This window comes from Labrus mixtus, chromosome 1 (genome assembly GCF_963584025.1).
Source record: "Labrus mixtus chromosome 1, fLabMix1.1, whole genome shotgun sequence".
NCBI lineage: Eukaryota > Metazoa > Chordata > Actinopteri > Labriformes > Labridae > Labrus > Labrus mixtus.
Genome location: NC_083612.1, coordinates 14323010 through 14336061, shown reverse-complemented (window position 1 = coordinate 14336061; position 13052 = coordinate 14323010). Strand labels below are relative to the sequence as shown.

General features: G+C 40.1%; 1 protein-coding gene across 1 annotated transcript; it reads right to left on the bottom strand.

Annotated features, from left to right (window-relative positions):
* Positions 1–448: 448 nt before the first annotated feature.
* On the bottom strand, positions 449–12095 carry LOC132966400 (SHC-transforming protein 1-like). The gene is made up of 14 exons (XM_061033848.1): positions 11830–12095; positions 11575–11653; positions 10935–11485; positions 9057–9127; positions 7938–7998; positions 7741–7860; positions 7568–7621; positions 5011–5062; positions 4706–4832; positions 3965–4160; positions 3128–3200; positions 2807–2903; positions 2127–2274; positions 449–2027 (listed from the first exon to the last, which is right to left on the bottom strand). The coding sequence occupies exons 2-14, from the start codon at positions 11624–11626 to the stop codon at positions 1899–1901; spliced, it is 1731 nt and encodes a 576-aa protein (XP_060889831.1). The 5' UTR covers positions 11627–11653; positions 11830–12095; the 3' UTR covers positions 449–1898.
* Positions 12096–13052: the final 957 nt, after the last annotated feature.

Sequence of the window (13052 nt, the reverse complement as noted above, 5' to 3'; positions counted from 1 at the left end):
TATAAAATGAGCAGGAAAGAGCAGAGATAGGTCAATTTCCTGTTCTTTACAACAATCCAGATAAGTCCTCTTTTTGACACCCCAACAGCAAGGGATTGTGGGAAGTTAGACAGCTTGTCAGATCTGTGATTACATTTGACAGAATTATCTCAACAGTAAGACTATAAGAGTTGTTTTTCTTTAGATACTCTATCAATGTTTATCTTTTTGTGTATCAGTCCCTAGCAGGGCTGCTTTTTCCCAACGAGCTGCCAGTAGATCCCCAATCCCAGCCTAACAAGCTGAGCTGAGGGTGATTAATGTGGGCGAGACCCTCTGAGCCTCTCAGAGGACGATGAGGAGCCACGGCCCCAAGATCAGTTGACTGCATAGTTTCAGCGCACAGTCATCTTTTACTTCTCCAGAATCTACAAGCGACAGGCTGCTGACAGAGAAGTGTTGGACAAAATGAATGTAGGCAGTTTATTACAGATCATTTTCGCTGCTCTGTGGGATACAAAATTTGTTTCAGGAAATCTGGAAGGACTGAAAAAGCAATTTACAGCAAGGTAGTTCAAATCAGTAGTTTCAGCAAACATGTTAGCGGCATGTTTCATCGTAAACATGTTATTGATGAATTTATCAAGAAATGCAATGATAAAAAAACAAACTATAAATGTTAATAAAAATCTAGATATAGCATCTTATAATTACAGAAAATATAGTTTGATACAAGCTGAAGGGAAATGAGCTCCTGTAAAGACTGATAGTGCCATCTTGTGGCTGAAAAAGGAACGAGTAGAAGGACATTCAAATGAATATTTCTTGATTCGTTTCATAATTATTTACAGGACAGAAAATGTTAAAATACGTTTTGATGCTTAGTCATGATGACCTTGTAAAACAGGGGTAATCAGCCAATCAGATTTTACTTTGAAGGTGAACTTTAGCGAGGCCATTTGAAGTATAACCTGGAAGAAAAAAAGACAGAACAATAAAGAGCTTGATGGAACTTTTCTCACAATCACATAAAATAATTTGAATTTAAGTAAAAGTAATTAAATATGTAGGTCACTTCCTCCAATTAAATAAAACCTTGTGTTATGATGTAACTTGAACATGTGTTTAAATGTGTCTTTAAGGTGGAAGAAGAAAAACAAGTTCAGTTTTTGTGGTTTGCGGTTCAAAAAGAAAGAAGTGACAAGTGCAGCCCAGAATCCATTTTGTGAAGAAACACAAGATGTGTTTGATTACATTTTAAAGGGAGAACAAAAACATCATAAAGAAGTTCATCTGAGGCTAAACTGTGAATCTCTTTCTGGAGATACTGCTCACACACGGTGATTGAAATCCAAATTCAGAACGTAACAAACCAAGGGATGAAAAGACATGTCCAGAAATGTTCAAGCAAAGGAAACGGGGCCACAAAACAATAACAAATCAAAAACAAAGGAACACAAGAGAAATTAAGCATGTGAAAAAGATTATTCTGTCGTAATTCTGCCAACATTCTGGTTAATTTCCTCTTGACACCAGTGATTGTGCTTAATCTTTGAGTAAACACCAACAAGTTCAGCCTGAGGCAGTGAGACAGGATGTTCAGCAGGCCAGCAGCTGTTCACAACACGAGGCGATGAACAGTTTGCACAAGTCTTTAGGAGTGTTGTTACGGCAGGAGGACAAATGACTGAACTTCCAAAATGTATGTGTTTTAATAACCAGACAATCATTTATTCTGGACAGTGATGTCTGACGTGTTGGCAGGGTGAGGATGATTCTTCAAGTAGATAAAAAAAAGCCAAATAGTTTCATTTCTTCAGAACATTGTCGTCTCAGCTACAAAAGAATAACTGGAATAACTACTGCTGCAGAAGGCTGATGTATGCATGTGACAGCCTGTGAACATTTGTGAGTGTGTGTTAGTGTCTTTGTAGCACCGGCTGCCTCAGACACAACTCGCTGCTTCCAGAGATGATGGGCGTCTGGTTCTCCATGTGGAAACGCACCAAGTGACCAACGCTCAGAAACACCTGATCACGAGTTCGCACCTGGTTAACCAAAAACAGAAAAAAGATTCAAATCTAAATGCCTTTTTGCAAATTCCCCTCTTCGTGTGTGTCACATGTGTGTCTGAAATCCAACACCACCTGTCCATGTGGATCGACCAGCAGCAGGTGTCGCACTGTTGCTCCCTCCATCCCACTGAGGACGTACTGACCAGAGGCAGAGCTGCTCTCTCTGACCAGAAAGTCACCACTACAGGTGAGAAGTGACTCTGCCACCTCTCTGCCTAACCTGGGGGGAGGGGGGGAGGAATAGAATAGAATAGAATAGAATAGAATAGAATAGAATTACTTTATTGATCCCAAACTGGGACATTGTGGTGTTACAGCAGCAGGTTATCCAACACACAATATGAGTAAAAAACACAATGTTAGCAAATCTAAACACAATATAATATTAAATACAAAGTAAATAAGCACTAAAAATATCAAAACTAAGAATGTGAATATATACAACCAGGATTTAACTAAGCATTACTAGTCTTAAATATGAAGATTAAATATGGAAGATTAAATGTAAATGTGCAAAAACAGAGTTGTAAATGGACAGTGTTGACATAAGTTAAAGTGCATGAGTGCAGACATATTATAAGCAGAAACTATACAATATAACGGCGAGTAGACAGCCAAATGAAGTGAACTTGAGTGCAGGGATAATTTGTAAAGACACAGTTACTCAAGGGAAGAAGGCTTCATACATGAGCAAAAGGACATATCGGAGGACCTGTTGATCTTTTGACGGTTTAGGTAAAGGAATAACTAACCTGCCATGGAACCAACCTTCCTCCTGGATCAGGTTCTGGATGGATGTCTCAGGCAGAGGGGAACATGGCTCAGCGTTTGTCCAAGATTCAAGTGAGTCTAAAGAAGAGAGGGGAGGGACTTTACAAGTCTTATATCACATCTTAAATCTTGTGTTTGATTGCTGGCTTTTACCTTTTTTGGCTGGGGTTTTCTTAAGAATAAAGGTTTAAATAAGTACACAGTAAAGTCCCATGAATGTTCTGAAGTTTAAGTCACTACAACCCAGGCACAGAGTCTCGTAGTATGCGAGTGAAAGGCCAAACTGTAGTGAATATTTTTACCTGTAGATGGAGCCGGAGTCTCCTCTGTGATGGAGCAGTTCTCATACATTGAAACAGACTGAGACGAACAAACCTGCAATAGCACAAGATGAGTCATACACACAAAGCAGAGATCTGTGTGTGTGCGTGTGTGTGTGTGTGTGTGTGTGTGTGTGTGTGTGTGTGTGTGTGTGTGTGTGTGTGTGTGTGTGTGTGTGTTTGTTAAGGGGCAGTGGTGGCCTAAAGGTCTAAAATGTACTCATGACAGGAAGGTCGGCTACTTAATTCCCAGACCAGCACAGTAATTCTTGGAAGCGTAGGAGAAGAGCTGGAGCCTTCTTCATTACAAACACTGAGGTGCCCTTCAGACAGACATCTATAGCTCAACTGTTTCAGATGGACTCGTTTTGCTCAGGGCAGCTTCAAGTCAAATGATGTTAACATTTGTGTTCACCTGTCCATAATAAAGGAAGCCTTTACAAAGTTTATGTAGTGTATGTTGTGCATGTCTGCGTCAAGATGCTGGACCAATCTGGCAGCTTTTCTTTGACAATAAGGACTGAAAAAATAACTATTAATAAAAAATAGTTTTCAATAAATGTTCTTTCTATCCGCTAATCAATAAATCAGCAATTGTTGCAGCATGACAATAAATAACACAGCCACTCTTATGATATACTGTCCCAATTAGCATCTCCAATACTGTGGAGTATAGAAACAGTGTGCTATAAGAACAATACACTGAATATTCTTTATATGCACACATTCAAGGAAACAAAAACGAAGACATTGGCCAAATGGCACGAACTCATACTAACTTAAGACGGACAAGTTCTTCTTTTCACAATGAACCCGTACCGCTTGTACATGAGCTGTCTGTTTGATCTCCTCCCCTGTGATCCACAGGTTGTCTTCTCCAACAGGTGCTGGCGTCTGTCCTGGGGTCATGTTGTAGTAGTCACGATGCTCGCTGACTTCACCTTCCTGCTGCTTTGCCTTTTGCTCGGTTATTGTCTCCTCTGGGCTCCATATGTGACAGAGTCTCCCTGCTGACCTGCACGCACAAAAGGACACAATGTCCACCTCACTTCTCCTGCATGTCAATATAAGTCAGATAAAGACATGGAGTAAACTATATACATACTGTATGTACAAGTACACAAACACAGATAGAGACTCAAGCTAGGCATATACAGCTGCAATAACAAATTATTTTTTTTTATACTTTATCTTTCTCATATTGTCTGAATTAATTAATTAACCCTTTTTTCTATAGAATAGATGAAACATAATAATGTTACTTGGTTGTGTATAAAAAAAAAGGACAAAACACAAAGCTTTCTATCCATTTCTATGTTATGATAGACCCATCTATTTATTTACTTGTAGACTTCCTAGTTCAACAATTTAAATGGCTACATTTACATGAAAGAAAACCAAGACAGTGAAAGTAATTATTGGCCAACATAAAGTGAGACATACTGTAGTAGAATTGCACCATTGATTAAATGGGTGAAACATACAGTACATTCAAATAGAAACGCCTGACAAATAATGTTATCACGACAATAATTCTGCTACAGTCAACAAAAAGACAACCTGGTATTGTTTGAGTGGAGCGATGGGGGTTGGCTCAGAAGTTGGCGGAATCGAGCCTCAAAGGCCTGGCCGATGCTGCTGATAACCTCATTGGCCCGACCTCTGGGACACTCCAGGATGTGACATGCTGACAGAGAGAGAGAGAGGAGGGGTTATTATCACATCATGACTTTGGATAAAGGAAGCCCAGCACATAGCAACGGTAAAGTAAACTTTTCCATATTCAGTTCAGGTGAAGCTTAGATTAGACAACATGAGTTACTAGACACACAAGTTGCTGAAACACACAGGACTCTGTTCCTTACCTCTGTGATTGCAGAGGTCCTTTGCAACATAAGCGATATAATCTGCCATGTCCTGCAGAGAGATGGAAAAAAAAAGTATGATTCAAGCAAGACTTTAAACTTTAGTGGCCCAGCGGCCGCTGTGGCCATAATTGACAATTTCTAGATGATGAATATTAATAGAAAAATATGTTTCACTGCACATTTCTGATAAATGCCAAAAATACCAGGATGTCCTGCAACATCCAGTCATATTAGCAAACATGTTTTGGCCTTTTTGACCTACAGCCCTCTGTGTAGCAAAGATACAGTATGTTACTCTGGCTGAGCCACCATGTGCATTTTTGATTTCTTCAAGGCGACCATTTTTACCACCATTTCCAGATTTGAAACTACAGGATGATATGGTCTGTATAACCAGGAGGGTTAATGTTCAAGAGCGCACTCTTTGACTCCCTGAAGCAGGCGAGATGCTCACACTCATAGCAGTCTGTTTTAAACAGAAACATTACCATGAGGTGATGATGCGGACTGCTGTGTAAAGAGACTCACTTGGAGCTTTTCTTATTATTCATTACATGTACAGTATCAAAATCCAAAGAGCACCTCAAACTAAACCTTTCCTGATGCTAGGAAGTGTTCCTTTCTCTTTATTGATTTTAAATCAGGAGTTATGAAAGTTAGACTTTAAAGTAACAATGTAAAATGTACAGAGACTGGGTGAGTGTGAACAAGTACAAAGCTCTTATTTATAAGAATCATAAAGTCAGAGAACTCAGTGATGTTGGTAATTATAATTAAAAAAAACTTTTACTGTTGGTATACATTTAAAGTTGGAAAACATTAGACAACATGTTGTGAGGTTAAAATAGTACTCTGTATATTTTGGGGGTTTAAGGTCTGTAATCGGGTGTTTGTTTCATCACTTTGCGTCACTTTTTTTACATTAGAAACACAGCAGAAATGTTTCACCTAACGGTCATCAATGTGTATTCTCTGTTGAATGAATTCACTCCATAACCATATTTCTCTGATACTAATACAAGAGCAGAGTCAGCTAAATGCATTTCACTAGAAAGCCTCTGTGGCAGATTGATTTTAAATCCCCTCACTATCTTCCACGAGTCCGAGCAAACTGAGGCTTTGAGGCTTAGAGCGCACAAGATTATTTTAGCTAATTAATTAAACAGTGGGCTATAATCCCATCCGTTGTTTTCGCCCGTGTGTTCAAAGAAGTTAGCTGTCTGCTATCTGTCTCTCTCATTTTTAGCCGGTGCATCCTCCTCACAGGAAGAAAATGGCGGTGCTATATCAGTGTACACCTGTTGGTTTGCTCAGAGTTCAGTGACTAAATAACCTTGTCTTTTGTTTGTCAAGCAGTTTATTAATCAGGATTTGACCTTGACAGAAGCTAAAAACATAAATGTTTTCCTGCTGGCTGTTCAGACATTAATGATTAATTAATATTGATTTTTTTTTGGGGGGGGTCTCCCAATGATAAGGGATTTTATTTATAATGACTTTCAGGAAACAGGAAATTTCACTCAGCATGAATAACACAGATTCTGTCATATGGAAATAATGTGTGAATAGAGGGATGGGGGGGGGGGGGGGGGGGGGGGGTACATTAAACTAATGAGTTTTACCTGATGGGGCAAGCTGTAAAGATGATGAAAGCTTTCATGGCCAATAAAATCACAGGAAAGGATTTATCAATTTTCTGCTTATTGGAATGCATAATTCTAAGAAAAAGACCTAAAAGCAAATCAGAGATGAAAATTTTGACCGTGGGTTCGAATCCGGCCTCCGCTCTTTGCTGCATTTCATCCCGTATGGTCATCCCACTTTCTCTCCTGCCAACATTTCCTACCTCTCCTCAGCTGTCCTCTCCGGTAAAGGCAAACAATATATCACTTCGTATAAAAAGTAATTTATTTGTGTGATATCCTAAAAATCTGTTTTAAGTTGCTATAAACATGGGAAACTGACAACTTTCTTTCATTTTTAAATCTGTATATTTCTCGATGTTTGCCCTTATTAGATAGGAGAGATGAGAAATGAGAAATGAGGGAAGAGAGAGTGGAGAAGAAACACAGCAAAGGGGCGACTAGCTTAGACCACTGCAACAATACAGACGATATAGACTTGTTTTAGATAACTTATATAATATATCATGACCTATGATAACTTCAATACATGCCTTAAATGGTGTGTACTCACTTCTGCTTTTGTACTGCACCTCTTCAAAATAAAATCCACTCTTAACACACCTTCAGGGAGGTTTTTGAATATTAACAATAGTTTCAAGTTTCTGAGAAGCGGTAAAAGCTTGGAATAAAAAGTTTAACTTTCACATAAGGCCAATGTTTCACCTTACGACAATGGTGAAAAGTAAAGCAGGCTCAAGCGTTATGGTAGGAAATAATTCAATCCTCCACAAATGGCATCAAACCAAGCGGTAATCAAACTAAATTTAATTACATTGAGAGAGAGAGAGTGTGTGTGTGTGTGTTTGTGTGTACAAAGGATATCCTGTTTGTGTCCCTTTCTGTGAGCATGTTTGTACATGTGAACGTACCGGGTCTCCTCCTGAGGCGAATGAGACGGCCTGCATGGGGTGATGGGCAATCTTCTGTGTAAGAAGAGAAGAAACAAAACATCAGAGGGAGAGAATGTTTTTTAATATCCATTCCTCAATGATTCAAATGTGAAAACAGACAGGATTTTGTTAAACAAAGTTGAAGCTGTTACATGTAAGGAGGAGGCAGCGATCATAGTCACACTATCAGTAGAGACAGCGAGGACGATCCTGCTGCCTGAAAACTGAAGGTTGATTTGACCCAGAACAGCAGTCAGTCCCTTACAGACGGACTGAAGAGGACACAAACCTCAGTTAGTATACGAATGCTTGGCTTGATTACATTTCCATTTGTGTGTGTGTATCTTACCCTTTTGCTTTTAAATGTTGTCTTGGCTGATGTCCTCTCGCACAGTCTGCTGATTGCCTCTCTGCAAATGCACATACATATATACAGATGGAAAACAGATTCACACACACAAACCAAATAGCTGTGTACGTCCATGATCTGTCGTCCCCCTGTTCACATTTGACCAACATGAAGGAATATGACACTACGTCACAGGGAAGAACATTTACACAAGCACAGTAATAAAGTACCATTTTAATGTATTTGTGTTTTACTTTGGTGTTTTTGATGTATTTCAGAGGAAATTATTGTATTTTTTAAGTCTTATGTGCTGCGACTTTGACCATGAGACTTATTTAAAAAAAAGACATGTAACATTTGGTCTGCCTTTGCTTGTGTTGGAAAGTTTTTAATACTAGAAAAAAAGAGATTTATGACTAAGAAAAAACTTGAATAGCCCCAAAAATATATAGTTCAAAAAATTCTAACTGATATATGGTCAACTACAAATAACGTATGTCCTGGGGCTGTAACTCTTCAGACTCCCTAACATGCTTCTCTTCAGAGAGCTGACACTCGGGTCAGAGGTCAAAGCTTACAAAGACCCACACAAACGCAACCGCTACATCCCCCTCTCTAGGAAACAAGACTTATTTCTGAAAACTAACTGAACCCCCCTCCCCTCTGTCTCTTTATAAGACTATGAGAGCTCATTAGGAGGAAATTCATCTAATTGGATTTTCTGCCCCATCCTTCAGTAGCGTTCTTGTGAACAGAGGTTGCTGTGTCCATAAGCTTTATGGCATCCTGCACAAGGATGTCTATATCAAATGATGAGGACAAAGCCCCGGTTTATGAAACATTATACATTTAATTTGATTTCCCTCTTTGAAACATTTTTTTTTAAATAAGCTACACGTGTCTCAACCAGAAAAATATACCTTGTAGCATCAGCTTACTCATATGGAGTTTTATTCTCAGACTTTGTCAGCTGTTTGATGTTTATTTCTTGTGTGTGTGTGTGTGTGTGTGTGTGTGTGTGTGTGTGTGTGTGTGTGTGTGTGTGTGTGTGTGTGTGTGTGTGTGTGTGTGTGTGTGTGTGTGTGTGTGTGTGGTTGTCACAGAGGGAAAACTTCCTACCGTGTGACTTGCCTTCTGGTATCAAAGTCGAGTGTTCTCATCGACTGGGTCACCTCCACACTACCCATATACTGCAAAGCACACAAAAGAACACCAGTTCCTCACGGACACCAATATCAAATACTACAACTAGAAAGAGTCAAATGATCAATTTCAATGCATTTATCCAAAATCACAGTCATGGCAAGCCAAAAAATGTTGAGATATCTCAGGTTGCTTTAAATTAAATTAACGTACTGAAAAAGATCACAATTTTTTATTTTCTCCATGTGACTTTGAGAATGAATTACAAACACTTTACATAAATCAGCACTGTTGAGATTCAGTCAAAGACAAGAGGCCGCAGATGAATTGATAAAGACAAACACTATCTGCTGTAATGATAACAGAACGTGTTCTGAACACCTGGCTGAGGTCGAGGGTGATACATATTGTGGAAAGTCCCAGTGATGTTTTACTCTTTATCAGCACTCATGGAATGTCTCTCTCGTCCAATCAGAATACTTGGTTTAAACTAACCCCTGTTTAATAATAAGAACAAAACTTTTAGAACTAGCTTTACAAAGTAATTAATTTAACCTCTTGAGAAATCAACAAATGAGCAAAAATTAAATATATTGATAACAATAATCATCCTGATGATATCTACAGAGTAATGTGTAATCGTGTTTGCTAAAAACACTAAGAGCAGTGCATCTGGGTTGTTGTATAGATGGACCATAACTCTGACGTTTCATGTCCACAGAGTTATCTCACATGAAGCCTCTACACTTTAAACAAGTTTTGACATTTATTAATGATACAGATTTAAAGAGGATGAGAAGCAGTGAATGCACCGCGAATCATTTAGGCCATGTGCTCGGATACAATTCGGACAGTCCCACTTCTATTGGCTGTCAGAGTAGAGTCTATAGGCTGGAGGCAGGATGAGTAAGTCCATTGACCAGACTTTAATCAATATATATGTGTTTGTATGTGTGGGTGGGGTGAGTGTGTGTGTGTGTGTGTGTGTGTGTGTGTGTGTGTGTGTGTGTGTGTATATCTGGTTGTCTGTGCTTGTTCAAAGAGGACAATCAGACAGTCCGTTTTCATTTCCATCATCTGTCAGATCACAGGCCTCGCTCCTAATCACCCATGCGAACACACCTCCGGTTCAGGGACATCATGGGCTCTGCCTATACCGGATACATTGACACACATGCACTCACACACGCACATGCACTCACACACGCACATGCGCACACACACACACACACACACACACACACACACACACACACACACACACACACACACACACACACACACACACACACGCACACACACACACACACACACACACACACACACACACACACACACACACACACACACACACACACACACACACACACACACACACACAAGGAGAAGCAGAGCAGATCTAGACAGGAGCTAGGAGAGCCAGGATGAGTCACTACTGCCTACACAGGAAGCTCTAACTGAGAGGGAGGGAGTGAATGTGCAAAAGTGAGTGTGATGGTGTGGATAGAGCACAGGGAGTGTGTGTGTTTGTCCGGTGTGTGTTCTATGTTCAAATGTGTTTGTGTTGGCACTGGTAGGAATAAAGCAATGTACCTAACCATTCTGCTGGGACACTAGATATAAGGTTAGCCCAACTCTTAGGTATTTATATCGTAGCAGCTTTACTTTCATAAAAAATGTGTATTTTGGTCATAACACACTAACACAAATTGTCAAAGTTAAAATTACAAAGATAAGCGAGGCCATGAACCAAATACACACTCCTATTTTTGCACTTTGGATACACAACCTTTCAGATTTCTGTTTGTGAAAAGCAGAGACTTTTAATTTACTCTATTGTGTTTCTAAAAATACCTTGATGTGATGGTGAATCCTTCTGTTTGCAGGCTGCACAACTGTACAGTCATCTACTGCAGAGAAAGTCTTGGAACAGCACAGCCCGTCTCTGTGAGGACAGCTGGGGGTCCGGGGGAGGCTGGTCATGCGATGCAGGGTAACGGGTCTTTTTGTAAAGCTCAGCGCCGACTGGTTTTGGGTTTGGCTGGCAGACAGCGGCACACTTTGGGGGCGTTGGCTACAAAATCTCTGATCAGGCCCGGAGCAAGACTCTGTCCTGGACAAGGGTCTCTCCGAGTGTCCGTCAATGTTTCTGTCCCCGGCTGTGTGTGTCTGTCCCCTCAGGCCACACAGGGAAATGGGACTATGCAATCGGATGTTGGCCACACGGGGGATGAAGTCCCTCAGGGTGGACTGCCCCTGGTTGGTGGGCATCCCTGCATTCATCTGAGCAAAATCAGAGTCCAAGCAGAGGTCTCCCTTCAGAGGCAGCATTCTTTGAGGTCTATCCTCCAGCGTTGAGAGGGAATCATTGCGCAGACGGCTGTATTTGGTGCGCTTCAGCATGCCTGAAAGAGGTGATGGAGTCAGATATGCAGCACTTAGATATTCATTATACTGATTATGCCTGCAATGAATAGAAAGGAGGATAAGCTACCTGGTAAGAGTCCGGTTTGTGATTTGAGACTGGGTAAGGTTTCCTCTCTCATAATCAGGAAACTAGACAGAAGTGAGCGCTAGGAAAGGGTTTAAAAAAAGGAACATCTTCCAGGAATTCGACTTGCACAACACTGATTACACACAATCATTTAATTTGATAAAGTAGATCAGAACAAATTGCCAAGCATATCTTTATGAAACCAGCTTTAGCGCCTTGCTAATGTATTCTGACATTACAGTAAATTAAACTCACCGGTATGGGACTGGTGATGTCCTGGGAAGTCTAAAGTCCGGTCTGCTACGCTCCAGTCACTCTGAGTGCAGTCCCATCTCACTCATCCAGACACTCTGGCAGTTTCCAGGTTTCCAACGCTGTTTCACTTCCACATTAACTATCCTACCGTTTTCTTTCTCAGGCACAACAAAAAAATGGAGCTTTTATGAATGAACTCTTTTTTTTTTATGAATGAGAGGCTCTCCCACACTTTCTCAGTGTCTCTATGACGCTGCATGCAGATGAATATGTGAATGAACCAGAGAGATTGACAGACGGCCCCTGTGGCTCTGCCCCCCTCCCTCACCCATAAACTACCATCCAATCACAGGCGGGTAGGGTGACTCATGCTGTATACACACACACACACACACACACACACACACACACACTCACACAGAGTGAGCCAATACAGTACATGAGTGCTCTGCTCCTCTCCTCTAACATCAGTTACACTTAAGAGATGCTGGTAAAGAGTGTTATTAATACATAATTAGCTGTGTCTCCTAGTTTTCTGTTTAACTTATAAAAGGAAGGTTTCAAATCTACACAATAAATTAGATCCCATAGTGTATGTATACTCACATGAACTGCAGGAACACACAGGAAAAAGATTGATGAGAACATTTGCATTTCTGTTTGATCCCAATCAGAACAAAACGCCAGACGCAAACCAAAGACTGTTTTGCATGTTGTTCTTATTCCATTTCAAAAGATAAGTATCTAACAACAGCAAAAAGCAAGCCGAGTGCTAGTAGCACATGAATTACATTGTTTATAAGAGTGTGAGTTTAGACATATTTTTCTAGAAAACAATGGATCTTAATTGAAAATAGCTTTCTTAATTTCTTTGTGAACTAAGGCTGGATGTGAGAAAGGAAAAGACATGTCCAAGTATGTAAACACTCAATCGTGTACGACAGAGCCCCCTAGTGGCCATTCGGTAAAACTGCATTCTTGGCCTGCACAAAGCAATTTTTTAAGTATGGCTAAATCTGTGGAAAATTTCACTTAGTTATGCATGTCAAAATATATTTTCTTCTTTTACAAAGAAATCATAATAGTACAAAAAATGCCTGTTACATTTTCAAAGCCAAGCAGACCTATCCCAAACTATTTTTTTTTTCCAGACTAACAGTCCAAGACACAAAAATATTCATCACTCTAATACGCAACAAAGAAATGTATCAAATCCTCAAATT